The following is a 21,068-nucleotide window of genomic DNA, read 5'->3' as shown; positions in this document are numbered from 1 at the left end:
GGTAACTACAACACATTCTCCTGTTTAACTCTTGTATTAAGTGTGTATTATTAAGTATTTCGCCCCCTGCTGGACGGCAGTGTTCACTACAACACATTCTCCCGTTTAACTCATGTATTAAGTGTGTATTATTAAGTATTATTAAATATTTTGCCCCCTGCTGGACGGTAGTGTTAACTACAACACATTCTCCTATTTAACTCATGTATTAAGTGTGTATTATTAAGTATTTCGCCCCCTGCTGGACGGCAGTGTTCACTACAACACATTCTCCTGTTTAACTCATGTATTAAGTGTGTATTATTAAGTATTTTGCCCCCTGCTGGACGGTAGTGTTAACTACAACACATTCTCCTGTTTAACTCATGTATTGAGTGTGTATTATTAAGTATGTTGCCCCCTGCTGGACGGTAGTGTTCACTACAACACATTCTCCTGTTGAACTCATGTATTAAGTGTGTATTAAGTGTGTATTATTGAGTATTATTAAGTATGTTTCCCCCTGCTGGACGGTAGTGTTAACTACAACACATTCTCCTGTTGAACTCATGTATTGAGTGTGTATTAATAAGTATTATTAAGTATTTCACCCCCTGCTGGACGGTAGAGGTAACTACAACACATTCTCCTGTTTAACTCTTGTATTAAGTGTGTATTATTAAGTATTTCGCCCCCTGCTGGACGGTAGTGTTAACTACAACACATTCTCCTGTTGAACTCATGTATTAAGTGTGTATTATTAAGTATTTTGCCCCCTGCTGGACGGTAGTGTTCACTACAACACATTCTCCTGTTTAACTCATGTATTAAGTGTGTATTAAGTGTGTATTATTAAGTATTATTAAGTATTTTGCCCTATGCTGGACGGTAGTGTTAACTACAACACATTTTCCTGTTGAACTCATGTATTAAGTGTGCATTATTAAGTATGTCGCCCCCTGCTGGACGGCAGTGTTAACTACAACACTTTATCCTGTTTAACTCATGTATTAAGTGTGTATTATTAAGTATTATTAAGTATTTCGCCCCCTGCTGGACGGTAGTGTTAACTACAACACATTCTCCTGTTTAACTCATGTATTAAGTGTGTATTAAGTGTGTATTATTAAGTATTATTAAGTATTTTGCCCCCTGCTGGACGGCAGTGTTCACTACAACACATCCTCCTGTTTAACTCATGCATTAAGTGTGTATTATTAAGAATTTTGCCCCATGCTGGACGGTAGTGGTAACTACAACACATTATCCTGTTTAACTCATGTATTAAGTGCGTATTATTAAGTATTTCGCCCCCTGCTGGACGGTAGTGTTAACTACAACACATTCTCCTGTTGAACTCATGTATTAAGTGTGTATTATTAAGTATTTCGCCCCCTGCTGGACGGTAGTGTTCACTACAACACATTTTCCTGTTGAACTCATGTATTAAGTGTGTATTATTAAGTATGTCGCCCCCTGCTGGACGGCAGTGTTAACTACGACACTTTATCCTGTTTAACTCATGTATTAAGTGTGTATTATTAAGTATTATTAAGTATTATTAAGTAGTTTGCCCCCAGCTGGACGGCAGTGTTCACAACAACACATTCTCCTGTTTAACTCATGTATTAAGTGTGTATTATTAAGTATTATTAAGTATTTCTCCCCCTGCTGGACGGTAGTGGTAACTACAACACATTCTCCTGTTTAACTCATGTATTAAGTGTGTATTATTAAGTATTTCGCCCCCTGCTGGACGGTAGTGTTAACTACAACACATTCTCCTGTTGAACTCATGTATTAAGTGTGTATTATTAAGTATTTCGCCCCCTGCTGGACGGCAGTGTTCACTACAACACATTCTCCTGTTTAACTCATGTATTAAGTGTGTATTATTAAGTATTATTAAGTATTTTGCCCTATGCTGGACGGTAGTGTTAACTACAACACATTTTCCTGTTGAACTCATGTATTAAGTGTGTATTATTAAGTATGTTGCCCCCTGCTGGACGGCAGTGTTAACTACAACACTTTATCCTGTTTAACTCATGTATTAAGTGTGTATTATTAAGTATTATTAAGTATTTCGGCCCCTGCTGGACGGTAGTGTTAACTACAACACATTCTCCTGTTTAACTCATGTATTAAGTGTGTATTATTAAGTATTATTAAGTATTTCGCCCCCTGCTGGACGGTAGTGTTAACTACAACACATTCTCCTGTTTAACTCATGTATTAAGTGTGTATTATTAAGTATTTTGCCCCCTGCTGGACGGTAGTGGTAACTACAACACATTCTCCTGTTTAACTTATGTATTAAGTGTGTATTATTAAGTATTTCGCCCCCTGCTGGACGGTAGTGTTAACTACAACACATTCTCCTGTTGAACTCATGTATTAAGTCAAGCTGTATTGATCACCTAATCAATATTTTGTACTTGACAGCTGTTTGATGACTTCTCACTATTAAAAGTAGCAATTAAATCAAGCTAAAGGGTGGTGGACATGGGATTTATGGCTCTTTAATTACAGAAACTTAATGAATTAACTTAATCTGACCACAGAACTTTCCTCCAGAAGGTCTTATCTTTGTCCATGTGATGTCAGATGGAAGAAAAATGGAGCTGTTTGGCCACAATACCCAGCAATAGGTTTGGTGAGGCCTTTAATCCCCGGAACACCAATTCCTACCGTCAAGCATGGTGGTGGTAGTATTATGCTCTGGGCCTGTTTTGCTGCCAATGGAACTGCTGCTTTACAGAGAGTAAATGGGACATGTGGTGTGATTGTCAGAGTAAAAATGCATACATGGATATAAAAAGTATGAATACAATTAGAATAAAAATGTGAGTTCAAAACTGTACTACCACAGTGCATGCAAATAAGAATAAATACAGTGAAAAATAATAAATGTATTTTTTATATTTTGACATTGTGTCACAGGTGCATGGACACAGAAAGCCAGGCCAGTGTCCACATATCAAAAAGTCTTTATTACAAAAATAGGGAACAACAATACAAAAAGGGGCGGAACAGGAAGCAGAAAACCAGATTACTCGAAGAAAAATGACAAAAATCACAACACAAAGCATTGTGGATTAAAATAAAAAAGTATACATTTTTACATAGTGTAAAACCTAAGAATTGTGGCTATTTTAATATTACTTTTATTCACTTCCCCCCCAAAAGGAACCCATGCTAGGTAGTAATAAAGTAAACATTTCAAGGAAAAACAAGCAATGGGTCAATACAACAAAGTCTTAATATTTGCACTTTTTCCTTTACATTATGCTATTTTTTTTAAATTTTTAAATAAAATATTTTCCCTTTTTTTTTTTTTTTTGCAAACAGAAAAGAGAAATCAAACAACAAAGAGAAAGTGGATCACAACAACAATTTATTCAACAATGGTCCCTAGCGCCAAAAAAACGTACAAACACAAAACTAAACTTAAGATGAATTCAAAATGATAGGGAACACACACACACACAAAAAAAAAAAAAACAGTCAGGTGGTTTTGCATATTTTCTCATTTGTCTCCACAGACGGGTGTTGTTAATAAATATCTCTAAAACAATAAGTTACAGACGGGAGCGTCTGCCTTTTCACATTAAAAGACAAATAGTGAGGTCAGGAGCTCTACTAGTGTTACAGGTGATGGATCACAACATCTTATTGTTCACTGCGCTCTGCAGAGGCAGAGATGTCTTCTGCCTCCTCGTCCACGTCCACATCCAGGTCCGAGGGACCCGGCTCCTTTTCTTGCGCTAGTTCTTCCACTTCTGGCTGCACCTCCTCTTCATCTGCTTCAAAGGTTGCAAGCTCCTCCTCCTCATTTTCTCTGTGTGCTTCCATGGAATCATAAAAACTGTCCTCCGGTTCTTCTGCTGCGTCTCCCATTCTATTTTCTTCGGCCTCTTCTAAGTGATCAACCTCTTCTTCTTCTTCTTCAGCGGGCTCCTCAACTTTGTCGTACGACCATTCTGCTGCTGGATCCTCTGCCTCAGTGTCCTCCAGGATTTCCTTACCTTGGTCTCCATTCTCAGCAGCATGCTCATCATGGTCCAGGTCCTCCTCACCTTGGTCTCCATTCTCAGCAGCATGCTCCTCATGGTCCATGTCCTCCAGGATCTCCTCACCAGCATGCTCCTCATGGTCCTGGTCCTCCAGGATCTCCTCACCTTGGTCTCCTATCTCACCAGCATGCTCCTCATGGTCCTGGTCCTCCAGGATCTCCTCACCTTGGTCTCCAATCTCAGCAGCATGCTCCTCGTGGTCCGTGTCCTCCAGGATCTCCTCACCTCGGTCTCCATGATCCGCGGCGCGTTCCTCGTGGTCCTCGGACTCCGTGACAACGTCCACGGCCTCCGCCCAGTCCTCAGTAGCGTCATCCGACGCAACATCGACGACGACGACGTGTTCCGTGGCCGGTTCTTGGTCTGCCAGATCCTCCAGCGCTGCCTTCAAGTCCGCCGCGTCCGTCTCCCGATCCGGAGACGCCTGCGCACAGAGAGAAGACGGACGGAACTTTATCAAAAATCCCGTTTTTAGGACAAACCTGTCCAAGAATAGATATTCAGTTACTGATTGGGTAAAAAAAAAAAGAAAAAAAAAAAGAAAAAAGGTGAACATGGAGGGGAAGAGGAGAAGTCCATAACGACACAAAACACACCTACTCCTGACTGCTTATTGCTTATTAATTGTAAATATTATCCATCTTTCTTGTTGTTTTTATCCAATTGATTTTATTGTTTTAATTTTGTACGGTGTCCATGAGTGCCCAGAAAGGCGCCTTATAAGTAAAATGTATTATTATTATTATTATTATTAATATTATTATTATTACTGGGGGGGTTAGTTTGAGGCCAGGAAAATGTTAGAATAACCAGTGTTGGGACTAACATGTTACTGTAACGCCGTTGCTATCGGCGGTAAATAGTAATCTAACGTGTTATTTTTTATATTCAGTAACTCTGTTACCGTTACTACATGATACGTTACTACATAAAAAAATCACGTAAAATAACGCAGTATCGGATAGAAACTGAGAAGATCTGAGTGTGTTTTATTGGAGCGCTGCAGAAGAGGGGGCGTGTCTGTGTTTACTAACAAGACGTCATGGCCAAGCCCGAAGCAGAGTTTCTTAACATGGAGATATTCTCACTACTTTTCTTTTGCCGACCACAAAGAAAAGAACATTTGAGTTAAATGTAAATTGTGTCTTGGATCAAAGATCTTATCCTAGCAATTCAAATCTGCTGAGACAGCTACAAAAGCAACGTGCTTCGACGAAACTAGTAAAGAGAGACACACTTCACCTCCGAAGCAACAGCGGCTGGATTTTAACGAGCCATTGCATCGCGTGTGCTAGAAGACATGCAGGCTATTTCTACTGTGGAGTCACCCGCTTTCAGGCAGCTAATTAGCATGATAGCGGGCGTCAGATGGCACCTGGACAGTGAGTACATATAAATGGAAAGCGAGCGAAAGAAAACACTCCAAACTCTGCCTCTGCTCATCATTCATCACTGAAGGTACACACACTCTGTCAATTCTCTTATATACTCTTTCATTCTAGACTTCTAGAGTGTTTGATTATCACATCACTCTAAATGTATAGACTATAAAGTTCTCAAACATAAAAAAGGATGCTAGTGGGCCAGGCCAATCTTTCCTTATCTCTAAAGTAAAAGTGGGGAAATGTGTAGAGTGTTCTGGGCTTCAGACATGATTTTATTTCACAATTCCTTAAGAGAAAAAAAGGCCTGGTTAGGCTTTGTGTATGTAGTGTGTGCCTTCCTTGCTTTACAGCTATCTTGTTATTATGTATGTTATGTTGCAGCTATTTCAAACAGTTTTGTCAATTTGTTCTGGCCTGAAATAAATTGGCCCTTTGAAACATGTCTGTGTGTTGTATGTAGAGCACATTGTGTGTTGTATGTAGAGCACATTGTGTGTTGTATGTAGAGCACATTGTTTGTGTGTTGTATGTAGAGCACATTGTTTGTGTGTTGTATGTAGAGCACATTGTGTGCTGTATGTAGAGCACATTGTTTGTGTGTTGTATGTAGAGCACATTGTTTGTGTGTTGTATGTAGAGCACATTGTGTGTTGTATGTAGAGCACATTGTTTGTGTGTTGTATGTAGAGCACATTGTTTGTGTGTTGTATGTAGACCACATTGTGTGTTGTATGTAGAGCACATTGTTTGTGTGTTGTATGTAGAGCACATTGTGTGTTGTATGTAGAGCACATTGTTTGTGTGTTGTATGTAGACCACATTGTGTGTTGTATGTAGACCACATTGTGTGTTGTATGTAGAGCACATTGTTTGTTGTATGTAGAGCACATTGTTTGTGTGTTGTATGTAGATCACATTGTTTGTGTGTTGTATGTAGATCACGTTGTTTGTGTGTTGTATGTAGATCACATTGTGTGTGTGTTGTATGTAGATCACATTGTGTGTGTGTTGTATGTAGAGCACATTGTGTGTGTGTTGTATATAGAGCACATTGTGTGTGTGTTGTATGTAGAGCACATTGTTTGTGTGTTGTATGTAGACCACATGGTGTGTTGTATGTAGACCACATTGTGTGTTGTATGTAGAGCACATTGTGTGTTGTATGTAGATCACATTGTTTGTGTGTTGTATGTAGATCACATTGTTTGTGTGTTGTATGTAGATCACATTGTGTGTGTGTTGTATGTAGAGCACATTGTGTGTGTGTTGTATGTAGAGCACATTGTGTGTATGTAGAGCACATTGTTTGTGTGTTGTATGTAGAGCACATTGTTTGTGTGTCGTATGTAGAGCACATTGTTTGTGTGTCGTATGTAGAGCACATTGTTTGTGTGTCGTATGTAGAGCACATTGTGTCGTATGTAGAGCACATTGTTTGTGTGTCGTATGTAGAGCACATTGTGTGTTGTATGTAGAGCACATTGTTTGTGTGTTGTATGTAGAGCACATTGTTTGTGTGTTATATGTAGAGCACATTGCTTAGCAGAGTTGAGTGATGTCAAGTTGATCAACACATTGTGTTATTATTCTCCAGTGCAATAACAGTACTGAAATGAAGGCTAAAAGGCCATTAAATGGGGCCTTAAAAAAAAAACAAAAACAAAAAAAACAATATATATATATAAGTAACTAAATAGTTACTTTTCACAGTAACGCATTACTTTTTGGTGTAAGTAACTGAGTTAGTAACTGAGTTATTTTTGAAATAAAGTATACTAGTAACTGTAACTAGTTACTGGTTTTCAGTAACTAACCCAACACTGAGAATAATGAAGTATAAGTTATCACACAACTCTTATGCTTAAAGGCTGTTGCTATAGTTATTATCTATTGTACTCAACTTGTACTTTTCTATCTGTATCTATAGTTATTATCTATTGTACTCAACTTATACTTTTCTATCTGTATCTATAGTCATTATCTATTGTACTCAACTTTTACTTTTCTTGTCTCACAGCAGCAGTTTCTGTCTTTTAGCCCGCTAAGGACGGACTTCAAGTACCTCGACACAGACAAAGCAGAGCCAAAATCTCGTAATCACGTATCGTGATACTGGGGCCGCTTGCGTGATATGTGTGGCCACTCCCTTTAGAGGCGGCCTCAGTGATGTTAACTAGGGAACTCCCCAATAAATAGAGGAGCACGTGGGGCTGTGCCTCAGAGCGTGGTGGGAGACTGTAACTGAGTGTACAGCTCCAAACGTTTCTCCTCATGAGCAAAATTGAACTCTGTCTCTGCCTGATTCCTTGCTTCTGGTCTTGTTTAATAGATAGTTCCGTGATTGAACCTGACAGAAAAGCACATAAAGTGTATGGCCATTGAGACTTTGGCCTCCGGTTCAAAGCTGCGTGTCCGTCACACCCACTCGGGGTGTGTGTGTGTTGTTATATGTGTGTGTGTGGAGTGGTTATGGCGATAACACGATTACGTGTATCATGTTATTAATAAAGATACCGCAAAACAGGTTTTATTCACAATTACGTGTATCCTGAAATCTTTATTGATATCACGATACACGTTTTTTTAACTTTGCGATTACATGTATCATGATTAATAAAGACATCACGATACACCTTTGTTTACAATTACGTGTATCATATTAATAAAAATATCACGATACACTTTATTTACAATTACGTGTATCCTGACATCTTTACTGATATCACAATACACTTTTTTTAAAATGTACGATTTCGTGTATCATGATATTAATAAAGATATCACAACACACGTTTTTTTATTTACGTTTACATGTATCTTGATATCTTTATTGATATCACGATACACGTTTTTAAATTTACGATTACGTGTATCATGATATTAATAAGACATCACGATACACGTTTTGTTTATTGATATCACAATATACGTTTTTTAAATTTACGATGACATATATCATGATATTAATAAAGATATCACAATACACGTTTTTTTATTGACGATTACATGTATACTGATATCACGATACACATGTTTTAAGTCACGATTACGTGTATCATGATATTAATAAAGACATCACGATACACTTTTTGTTTACAATTACATGTATCGTGATATCAATAAAGATATTGCGATATATGTTTTTTTTAATTTACAATTATGTGTATCATATTAATAAAGATATCACGATACACTTTTTAGTTACAATTACGTGTATCCTGAAATCTTTATTGATATCACGATACACCTTTTTTTAACTTTACGATTACGTGCATCATGATATTAATAAAGATATCACAATACACTTTTTGTTTATGATTATGTGTATCCTGAAATCTTTATTGATATCACAATATGTTTTTTAAATTTACGATGACATATCATATTAATAAAGATATCACAAAACACGTTTTTTTATTGACGATTACATGTATAGTGATATCCTTATTGATATCACGATACGTTTTTTAAGTTACGATTACGTGTATCATTATATTAATAAAGACATCACGATACACTTTTAATTTACAATTACATGTATCGTGATATCAATGAAGATATGATACCACACATTTAGTTATGGATCTGATATCAATAAAGATATCATGATACATGTTTTTTTATTTACGATTACGTGTATTGTGATATCAATAAAGATATCACGATACATGGTTTTTTATTTACAATTAAGTGTATCATGATATTAATAAAGATATCACGATACACTTTTTATTTACTATTACGTGTATCCTGAAATCTTTATTGATATCACGATACACGTTTTTTTAACTTTACGATTACGTGCATCATGATATTAATACAGATATTACAATACACGTTTTTTTTTTTTTAAATTACGATTACATATATCGTGATATCAATAAAGATACCATGATAACGATTTTTAAATTTACGATTATGTGCATCTTGACATCTTTATTGATATCACAATAAACAATTCTTTATCCACGGTCACGTGTATCGTGATATCAATAAAGATATCAAGATGCACTTTTTATTTACGATTACGTGTATTGTGATATCAATAAAGATATCATGATACAGGTTTTTATTTATTTACGATTACGTGTATTGTGATATCAATAAAGATATCACGATGCACTTTTTTACAATTACGTGTATCTTGCAATCTTTATTGATATCACGACACACGTTTTTTTTTACTTTACGATTACGTGTATCATGATATTAATAAAGATATCACAATACACGTTTTTTTAAATTACGATTAAATGTATCGTAAATTTTAAAATCTTTATTGTGATATCTTTATTGATATCACGATAATGATTTTGAAAATTACGATAATGTGTATTGTGATGTCTTTATTGATATCACCATACACAATATTTTAATCCACGGTCACGTGTATCGTGATATCAATAAAGATATCAAGATGCACTTTTTATTTACGATTACGTATATCGTGATATCAATAAAGATACCACGAAACACGCTTTTTAAAAAATTTGGATTACGTGTATCGTGATATCTTTATTGATATCACGATACACGTTTTTTAACTTTACGATTTACGTGTATCATGATATTAATAAAGCTATCACAATACACGTTTTCTTTAATTACGACTACATGTATCGTGATATCAATAAAGATACCATGATAGCAATTTTTAAATTTACGATTATGTGCATCTTGATATCTTTATTGATATCACAATAAACAATTCTTTATCCACGGTCATGTGTATCGTGATATCAATAAAGATATCAAGATGCACTTTTTATTTACGATTACATGTATTGTGATATCAATAAAGATATCACGATACAAGTTATTTTATTTAAGAAACACGTTTTTTTTAAATCACGATTACGTGTATCGTGATATCTTTATTGATATCACGATACAGGTAATCGTAATGAAAAAAATGCCTTCCATATAACGTTTGACTTTTTTTCCCCCGTCTTTGTCGGGAAAAAAACAGAAGTATGGAAGCAAGGTTGGTTGCGTGAACAAAGGCAGGAAGTGATCACTGAGCAGTGGGCGGGACATGCTAACAGCCAATCAGGTAACAGCATCAAATATCATGTTTGGTTGCAACATCACATTGTTTTAGTGGTGGATTGTTTGCATGGAGTGAGAAGAGAAAGTCAACATTGTACATGATTCATTATTTTCACTAATAATTACATGTAATTATTGAGAATATATAATAATATAATGATGAAAGATGTATAAATAATCAAAGACATTATTAGTGTTGCCAACCTGTTGGGCAGCAGGAAGTTCCTCCTCTAGGACCTCAGGATCCTCCTCAAGTATCTGGAAAGAAAGGTAGATTCGTCATGGACGGCTTCATCACTCTAGCGGACCACGTCCTTGTCGGTGGGTGGATCTACACCTAACATCCATTGTAATGATACCAAGTACAGAAGCGATACTACTATGATTACATCCATATTTTTTAGCATCACAAAATCTTCTTTCGTTTTTTTTTTAATTCATATTATGTTTATAAAGTCAGTAAATATGTCCCTGGACACATGAGGACTTTGAATATGACCAATGTATGATCCTGTAACTACTTGGTATCGCATCCATACCTAAATGTGTGGTATCATCCAAAACTAATGTCAAGTATCAAAGAAGAGAAGAATAAGTGATTATTACATTTTAACAGAAGTGTAGATAGAACATGTTAAAACAGAAAATAAGCAGATATTAACAGTAAATGAACAAGTAGATTAATCATCTTTTTTTTTTTAACAGTTTGTCCCTCATAATGTGTACAAAATACGGAATGTTGTTTTTTAAAGCTTTTCTAGAACCCCACCTCAGTGGGGTCTTCAGCTTCCTGTATGTGTTCATGGTCAGCTTCTTGCTCGGGTAACGAGTCGTCCATGTCAGCTTCTGCCGAGTCCTCAGGCACAGCATCTAGAAAGTAGGAGAAGAGAACAGTCTTTGGCAGAGAAGTTGGGATCATTTGATGTACAATTTTTTAAAAAACTATTCAGGTGATTTAATAGTTTTTGCTGAAAGGCATCTACAGCGTTAGAGTCATCAATCTAGATATGGCTGCTCATCCAAGTTACTTATTTTTAATGGTAGGGATATAGTGAAGCATTTTTAGCTATTCCTCGTCCTCCAGTGATAATGCTACTTGTAAGAAACTTACTTTGTCGCCATGGAGACCAGGATTAGTGATTTAGTAGTAATTTAGTCCTTAAATAAAATAGTGAACTTGTCTTTTAGTAGTAAGTAAACAAACAAAGACTCCTAATTAGTCTGCAGTAACATATTGTGTCATTTATACACCTATTATTTTGTACACATTATGAGGGACAAACTGTAAAAATGGATTATTAATCCACTTGTTCATTTACTGTTAATTTTGTGTTTTAACATGTTCTATCTACACTTCTGTTCAAATGTAATAATCACTTATTCTTCTCTTCTTTGATACTTGACATTAGTTTTGGATGATACCACACATTTAGGTATGGATCCGATCACGTATCAATAAAGATATCACGAAAAAGATTTTTAAATTTACGATTGTGTATCGTGATATCTTTATTGATATCACAATGATATTAATAGATATCACAATACACGTTTTTTTAAATTACGATTAAATGTATTGTAAATTTTAAAATCTTTATTGTGATATCTTTATTGATATCACGATAATGATTTTAAAATTCATGATTAGGTGTATTGTGATATCGTTATTGATATCACGATACACATTTATCCACGGTCACGTGTATCGTGATATCAATAAAGATATCAAGATGCACATTTTATTTACGATTACGTGTATCGTGATATCAAAAGAGATATCAAGATGCACTTTTTATTTACGATTACGTGTATCGTGATATCAAAAGAGATATCAAGATGCACTTTTTATTTACGATTACGTGTATCGTGATATCAATAAAGATACCACGAAACACGGTTTTTTTTCAATTACGATTACGTGTATCGTGATATCTTTATTGATATCACGATACACGCAATCATAATAAAAAAACCAACCCTACACTCCACTGCCACCAAGTGGTGGTAAGGTATGTCATCTCTGGTGTGGTGACGTAATAACCTAGGTCAGGGTCTAGTACCTGTTCTGAGTGAGTCCATGTCCACTGCTTCCCAGTCATCTTCCACAGGCACAGGGTCAGGCTCCTCAACATCTGTAGACCAAGGAACACCATTTTCTGACATGGACTTGTTTCTTCAGCATTGTCTACACCTTTAAGTCAGGACTTTGGGAAGTCCATTCTAAAACCTTCATTCTAGCCTGATTTAGCCATTCCTTTACCACTTTTGAGGTGTGTTTGGGGTCATTGTCCTGTTTGAACACCCAACTGCGCCCAAGACCCAACCTCAGGGCTGATGATTTTAGCTTGTCCTGAACAATTTGGAGCTAATGCTCCTTTTTCATTGTCCCATTTAAAGCAGCTGTTCCATTGGCAGCAAAACAGGCCCATAGCATAATACTACCACCACCATGCTTGACGGTAGGAATGGTGTTTCTGGGATTAAAGGCCTCACCTTTTCTCCTCCAAACATATTGCTGGGTATTGTGGCCAAACAGCTCCATTTTTGTTTCATCCGACATCACATGGACAAAGATAAGACCTTCTGTGGTCAGATGAAACAAAAATGACATGTTTACAAGTGTACGTACACTTTTGACCGCGACTGTATTTGTATTGTTAGTTTTGTTAGAAACTATTTTAGCCGTGCTTAACTGTAAATGTATTTACTCTTCTTTTGCTTTCATGGTTCCATATCATTACACTGCATGTAAGTTGGAAAATATTTTGGATTATGATTAAAACCTTGAGACAATTAATATTTGAGTGGGCCCCGGGCCCCATTGTAGGGGAAAAGTCGGGCCCCTGAAGTCAAAATGGTTAAGAACCCCTTATCTGGTGCATCTTGTTTTTGACTGTTAACTGGAGATGTCCAATAATATCGGACTGCCGATATTATCGGCCTTTAAAATGTAATATCAGAAATTATCGGTTTCATAATTATCGGTATTTGTTTCAAAAAGTAACATTTATGACATATTAAAACGCCCGTAGGGAGAAGTACAATAAACCTTAAAGGCACTGCCTTTACGTGCCGGCCCAGTCACATAATATCTACGGCTTTTCACACACACAAGTGAATGCAAGCATACTTGGTCAACAGCCATACAGGTCACACTGAGGGTGGCCGTATAAACAAGTTTAACACTGTTACAAATATGCACCACACTGTGAACCCACACCAAACAAGAATGTCAAACATTTTGGGAGAACATCCGCACCGTAACACAACATAAACACAACAGAACAAATACCCAGAACCCCCCACTACCCCTATCCCCCCACCTCAACCCCGCCCACCTCAACCTCTGCATGTCCCAAATTCCAAGCTGCTGTTTTGAGGTATGTTAAAAAAAATAATGCACTTTGTGACTTCAATAATAAATATGGCAGTGCCATGTTGGCATTTTTTTTACATAACTTGAGTTGATTTATTTTGGAAAACATTGTTACATTGTTTAATGCATCCAGCGGGGCATCACAACAACATTAGGCATAATAATGTGTTGTTCATTCCACCATTGTATATATCCGTATCAGTAATTAAGAGATGGAGAATATCAGAATATCGGATATCGGCAAAAAAAGCCATTATCAGACATCTCTAAAAATTAGGCATAAATATGTGTTAATTCTACCACTGTATATATATATCGGTATCCCTTGATATCGGTATCGGCAATTAAGAGTTGGACAATATCAGAATATCGGCAAAAAAAGCCATTATCGGACATTTCTAAAAAATTAGGCATAATAATGTGTTAATTCCACCACTGTATATATCGGTATCGCTTGATATCGGTATCGGTAATTAAGAGTTGGACAATATCAGAATATCGGCAAAAAAAGCCATTATCGGACATCTCTAAAAATTAGGCATAATAATATGTTAATTCCACCACTGTATATATCGGTATTGGTTGATATTGGTATCGGTAATTAAGAGTTGGACAATATCAGAATATCGGCAAAAAAAGCCATTATCGGCCATCTCTAAAAATTAGGCATAATAATGTGTTAATTCCACAACTATATATATCTGTATCGCTTGATATCGGTATCGGTAATTAAGAGTTGGACAATATCGGAATATGGGATATCGGCAAAAAAGCCATTATCGGACATCTCTAAAAATTAGGCATAATAATGTGTTAATTCCACCACTGTATATATATCGGTATTGGTTGATATCGGTATTGGTAATTAAGAGTTGGACAATATCAGAATATTGACAAAAAAGCCATTATCGGACATCTTTAAAAATTAGGCATAATGTGTAAATTCCACCACTGTATATATCGGTATCGGTTGATATCGGTATTGGTAATTAAGAGTTGGACAATATCAGAATATCGGCAAAAAAAGCCATTATCGGACATCTCTAAAAATGAGGCATGATAATGTGTTAATTCCACCACTGTATATATCTGTATCGGTTGATATCGGTATCGGTAATTAAGAGTTGGACAATATCAGAATATCGGAAAAAAAGCCATTATCGGACATCTCTAAAAATTAGGCATAATAATGAGTAGATTCCACCACTGTATATATCGGTATCGCTTGATATCGGTATCGGTAATTAAGAGTTGGACAATATCAGAATATCGGATATCGGCAAAAAAAAGAAGAAGCCATTATCGGACATCTCTAAAAATTAGGCATATTAATGTGTTAATTCCACCACTGTATATATCGGTATCGCTTGATATCGGTATCGGTAATTAAGAGTTGGACAATATCAGAATATCGGATATCGGCAAAAAAAGCCATTATCGGCCATCTCTAAAAATTAGGTATAATAATGTGTTGATTCCACCACTCTATATATTGGTATCGGTTGATATCGGTATCAGTAATTAAGAGTTGGACAATATCAGAATATCGGCAAAAAAAGCCATTATCGGACATCTCTAAAAATTAGGCATAATGTGTTAATTCCACCACTGTATATATCGGTATTGGTTGATATCGGTATCGGTAATTAAGAGTTGGACAATATCAGAATATCAAATATCGGCAAAAAAGCCATTATCGGACATCTCTAAAAATTAGGCATAATGTGTTAATTCCACCACTGTATATATCGGTATTTGTTGATATCGGTATCGGTAATTAAGAGTTGGACAATATCAGAATATCAAATATCGGCAAAAAAGCCATTATCGGACATCTCTAAAAATTAGGCATACTAATGTGTTAATTCCACCACTGTGTATATCGGTATCGCTTGATATCGGTATCGCTAATTAAGAGTTGGACAATATCAGAATATCGGATATCGGCAAATAAAGCCATTATCGGACATCTCTAAAAATTAGGTATAATAATGTGTTGATTCCACCACTCTATATATTGGTATCGCTTGATATCGGTATCAGTAATTAAGAGTTGGACAATATCAGAATATCGGCAAAAAAAGCCATTATCGGACATCTCTAAAAATTAGGCATAATGTGTTAATTCCACCACTGTATATATCGGTATTGGTTGATATCGGTATCGGTAATTAAGAGTTGGACAATAACAGAATATCGGCAAAAAAAGCCATCATCGGACATCTCTAAAAATTAGGCATAATAATGTGTTAATTCCACAACTCTATATATCGGTATCGCTTGATATAGGTAATTAAGAGTTGGACAATATCAGAATATCAAATATCGGCAAAAAAGCCATTATCGGACATCTCTAAAAATTAGGCATAATAATGTGTTAATTCCACAACTCTATATATCGGTATCGCTTGATATAGGTAATTAAGAGTTGGACAATATCAGAATATCAAATATCGGCAAAAAAGCCATTATCGGACATCTCTAAAAATTAGGCATAATAATGTGTTAATTCCACAACTCTATATATCGGTATCGCTTGATATAGGTAATTAAGAGTTGGACAATATCAGAATATCCGCAAAAAAAGCCATTATCGGACACCTCTAAAAATTAGGCATAATAATGTGTTAATTCCACAACTATATATATATATCGGTATCGATTGATATCGGTATCGGTAATTAAAAGTTGGACAATATCAGAATATCGGCAAAATAGCCATTATTGGAAATCTCTAAAAATTAGGCATAATAATGTGTTAATTCCACAACTATATACGTATATTGGTATCGCTTGATATCGGTAATTAAGAGTTGGACAATATCAGAATATCGGCAAAAAAAGCCATCATCGGACATCTCTAAAAATTAGGCATAATAATGTGTTAATTCCACCACTGTATATATCGGTATCGCTTGATATCGGTATCGGTAATTAAGAGTTGGACAATATCAGAATATCGGCAAAAAAAGCCATCATCGGACATCTCTAAAAATTAGGCATAATTATGTGTTAATGCCACCATTGTATATATCGGTATTGGTTGATATCAGTATCGGTAATTAAGAGTTGGACAATATCAGAATATCGGCAAAAAAAGCCATTATCGGACATCTCTAAAAATGAGGCATAATGTGTTAATTCCACCACTGTATATATCGGTATCGGTAATTAAGAGTTGGACAATATCAGAATATCGGATATCGGCAAAAAAAGCCATTATCGGACATCTCTAAAAATTAGGCATAATAATGTGTTTATTCCACCACTGTATATATCAGTATCGCTTGATATCAGTATCGGTAATAAAGATTTGGCCAACATCGGAATATCGGATATCGGCAAAAAAGCCATTATCGGACATCTCTAAAAATTAGGCATAATAATGTGTTTATTCCACCACTGTATATATCTGTATCGGTTGATATCGGTATCGCTAATTAAGAGTTGGACAATATCAGAATATCGGCAAAAAAAGCCATTATCGGACATCTCTAAAAATTAGGCATAATAATGTGTTTATTCCACCACTGTATATATCGGTATCGCTTGATATCGGTATCGGTAATTAAGAGTTGGACAATATCAGAATATCGGATATCGGTAAAAAAAGCCATTATCGGACATCTCTCCTTTTAATTCATTCCTTCACTTTCTACAGTGCTTGGTTCAGGGGGAGCTGGAGCCTACCCCAGCTAGGTGCACCTGGGACTGGACAGCAGCCAATCACAGGGCAGCAACAACCACATGGCCACACCTACTTTGAATCTTCAATTAACAAAAAGTGGGAGGAGACTCCAAAGGCACTGGGAAGTAGAGAGTAGTCACCATTGTTGGAAAGATAAAGGTGCGTTCACTTACCCTCAGATGAAGGTTCCGGATCAGGCGTCTCCATTTCATCATCTTCGTCAGCAGCAGCATCTTCATCATCGTGGGAAGTCAGGTCCACAGGTTCCTGGTCCAGTTCTACGTCAGAAGGACACAATCTGATTAGATTTGGGGGCTGATCCGGATCACCGTTTGGATTCGGGATCGTTCCAAAAGGTTTCAGTTGTTTTTCCTGGACACTTTGAAGGCCTCCATGGCGACAAATAAAGTAAGTTTCTTACAAGTACCATTATCACTGGAGGACGGGGAATAACTAAACATGCTTCACTACACACCGTAGGAGGATACAATAGCTCACCGGCGTCACAATGTAAACAAACGCTATTGGTGGATCAATCAATCAATCAATCAATGTTTATTTATATAGGCCTAAATCACAAGTGTCTCTAAGGGCTGCTCAAGCCACAACGACATCCTGGGCTCAGATCCCACATCAGGGCAAGGGAAAAACTCAACCCAATGGGATAACAATGAGAATCTACACCTGACATCCACTGTAATGATACCAAATACAGTAGTGTATTTAGTCGATACTACTATGATTACATCGATATTTTTTATCGTCACAAAATCTTTAAAAAAAATGTATATTATGTTTATAAAGTCAGTAAATATGTCCCTGGACACATGAGGACTTTGAATATGACCAATGTATGATCCTGTAACTACTTGGTATCGGATCCATACCCGAATTTGTGGTATCATCCAAAACTAATGTAAAGTATCAAAGAAGAGAAGAATAAGTGATTATTACATTTTAACAGAAGTGTAGATAGAACATGTTAAAACACAAAATAAGCAGATATTAACAGTAAATGAACAAGTAGATTAATAATCATTTTTTACAGTTTGTCCCTCATAATGTGTACAAAATAATACCGGTAGGTGTATAAATGACACAATATGTTACTGCATACGCCAGCAGACTAATTAGGAGTCTTAGTTTGTTTACTTACTACTAAAAGACAAGTTCACTATTTTATTTAAGGACTAAATGACAATAATAAACATATGTTTCATGTACAGTAACATTTATTTGTTCAAATAAAGACAATGACATTTTTTGTGGTCCCCTTTATTTAGAAAAGTACCGAAAAGTATCATAATAATTTTGGACAACCCTAGTATGCACACTTTGATGTGTATTTCACTCTAATTGCTTGTCATTTGGTCATTTTATTGCCATTGCATAAAGTGCGCTGCTGATGCATTGACTGACTGTCTGTGATCTGGAGTTACCATTAACTTCTTGCAATGGTGCGTTCCAAGGAAATAGGATTTTTCAATAGATTCTCTTCTCTTCCATTGCACTCATTTTATTTTATAGGTCGGCCATTCTCAAAAATGATTTGCATGATCTCAACATCAAGATTAGTCTGTGTTTATATTGATTTCAAATGTTTTGCCTCATTTATTTGATGAATTATTGTATTTTATTTCTGTTATAAATATAAATAAACATTTTCTTCATCTTATAAACATCTTAATAATAAAGAGTGAATGAGGATTTAGCCTTCTAGATTCCTTTAGAAGTCGCAGATTTGGATTAAATATCAACACCTTCTCAAGGATTTGTGCCAAGGATTCTTTACTATTAGGCCAAAGTCTGCACTTTGTAAAAAGGCTGAGAAAAATAACAATAGAAATGCTACATTGCCCTTCTGTTCAGACTGAGCCATGAACCGGAAGTAGAAGTGCCGCTCTGTCCTCCAGCCGTCCATAGCGTTTCTACTCGTATCGTTTGCAAGTTTTACAATATAACTAAAACTATTCTTACTTACTAATGCGTCCCAAGCGTGATGTCTGTAGGAGTGTTTTCATGCATATTTGTATGTGCTATTGTAATGTAATGAAGCTAGCATATTTAGAATTAGCTAAGATGCTAACACGTTTACAAGTGTTTGTGTTCTTTTTGTATTGTTTCAGTTTCACAAATCCCTCAGTAAACTCACCAAAACATCACCGTGGAGTTATTAAATGGTAAATGGGTTATACTTGTATAGCGCTTTTCTACCTTCAAGGAACTCAAAGCGCTTTGACAGTATTTCCACATTCACACACACATTCACACACTGATGGAGGGAGCTGCCACACAAGGCCCTGACCACCACCCAGCAGGAGCAAGGGTGAAGTGTCTTGCTCAAGGACACAACGGACGTGACGAGGTTGGTAGAAGGTGGGGATCGAACCAGGAAACCTCAGGTTGCTGGCACGGCCACTCTCCCAACTGCGCCACGCCGTTCTTGAGTCCATTTAGCTAAATTAAGAGCTAGCTTGCACAGCTAGTGGGTCCATGACCGTGACTTCTGTTTTGTTTGATCAGCCGTTTTACGGCCTTGTTACAGACGTTGTTTGTAAACAATTAAGGTATGTAAATAAACATTTTACAGAACATTTCTGTGTAAATAACTCATTTCACAAGGTATATATCTGCAGCTTATCGTCGGGTGCGGCTAATATATGGGAAACTATTTTTTCTTCAGGAATATTGGCTTGTATACCGGTGCGCTCTAAAGTCTGAAAAATACGTGAAAAATACGTTTTTATATATATATATATATATATATATATATAAAAACGTATATATGTATACGGTATACGTATATATATATATATATATATATATATATATATATATATATACATTTTCTACCGCTTAATGCCTTCGGGGTCGCGGGGGGCGCTGGAGCCTATCTCAGCTACAATCGGGCGAAAGGCGGGGTACACCCTGGACAAGTCGCCACCTCATCGCAGGGCCAACACAGATAGACAGACAACATTCACACTCACATTCACACACTAGGGACCATTTAGTGTTGCCAATCAACCTATCCCCAGGTGCATGTTTTTGGAGGTGGGAGGAAGCCGGAGTACTCGGAGGGAACCCACGCAGTTATATATACCGTATTTTCCGCACTATAAGGCGCACCTAAAAACCACTAATTTTCTCAAAAGCTGACAGTGCGCCTTATAACCCGGTGCGCTTTATATATGGATAAATATTAAGATTCATTTTCATAAAGTTTAGGTCTCGCAACTACGGTAAACAGCCGCCATCTTTTTTCCCCGTAGAAGAAGCGCGCGGTGCATGCTGGGATATGTGACGTTTCATTTCCATTTGTGTGTTTATGTAAAGACCCCAAAATGGCTCCTATTAAGTGTGTTGTCTGTCTAATTATAAATAATGCAGACGAGGCGTGTTAACTGAGTTCTCAACGTTTTCTCACAGCGTGCTCATAACCACATTCGAACTCCCAGCATACAGCAACGCTTCTCAGGGCTACCGCGCATGCTCGTAACTATCGTTGCATGCTG

General features: G+C 36.4%; 1 protein-coding gene across 2 annotated transcripts in view; it reads right to left on the bottom strand.

Moving 5' to 3' along the window:
• Positions 1–3,359: 3,359 nt before the first annotated feature.
• The window catches only part of asph (aspartate beta-hydroxylase), a 50,227-nt gene continuing 32,518 nt past the window's right edge, over positions 3,360–21,068 (bottom strand). For both annotated transcript variants that reach the window (XM_061936416.2, XM_061936425.2), the window contains exons 6-10: positions 17,727–17,831; positions 12,550–12,621; positions 11,259–11,359; positions 10,694–10,747; positions 3,360–4,479 (exon numbers count right to left, since the gene is read on the bottom strand). In XM_061936416.2, the coding sequence (XP_061792400.2) occupies positions 3,652–4,479; positions 10,694–10,747; positions 11,259–11,359; positions 12,550–12,621; positions 17,727–17,831 (1,160 nt within the window). In that variant the 3' untranslated portion in view covers positions 3,360–3,651. The remainder of the gene's footprint in view (positions 4,480–10,693; positions 10,748–11,258; positions 11,360–12,549; positions 12,622–17,726; positions 17,832–21,068) is intronic.

Source organism: Nerophis lumbriciformis, linkage group LG03 (assembly GCF_033978685.3).
Source record: "Nerophis lumbriciformis linkage group LG03, RoL_Nlum_v2.1, whole genome shotgun sequence".
NCBI lineage: Eukaryota > Metazoa > Chordata > Actinopteri > Syngnathiformes > Syngnathidae > Nerophis > Nerophis lumbriciformis.
Note: the sequence above shows the minus strand (reverse complement) of the source record. Positions and strands in the feature narration are given on the sequence as shown.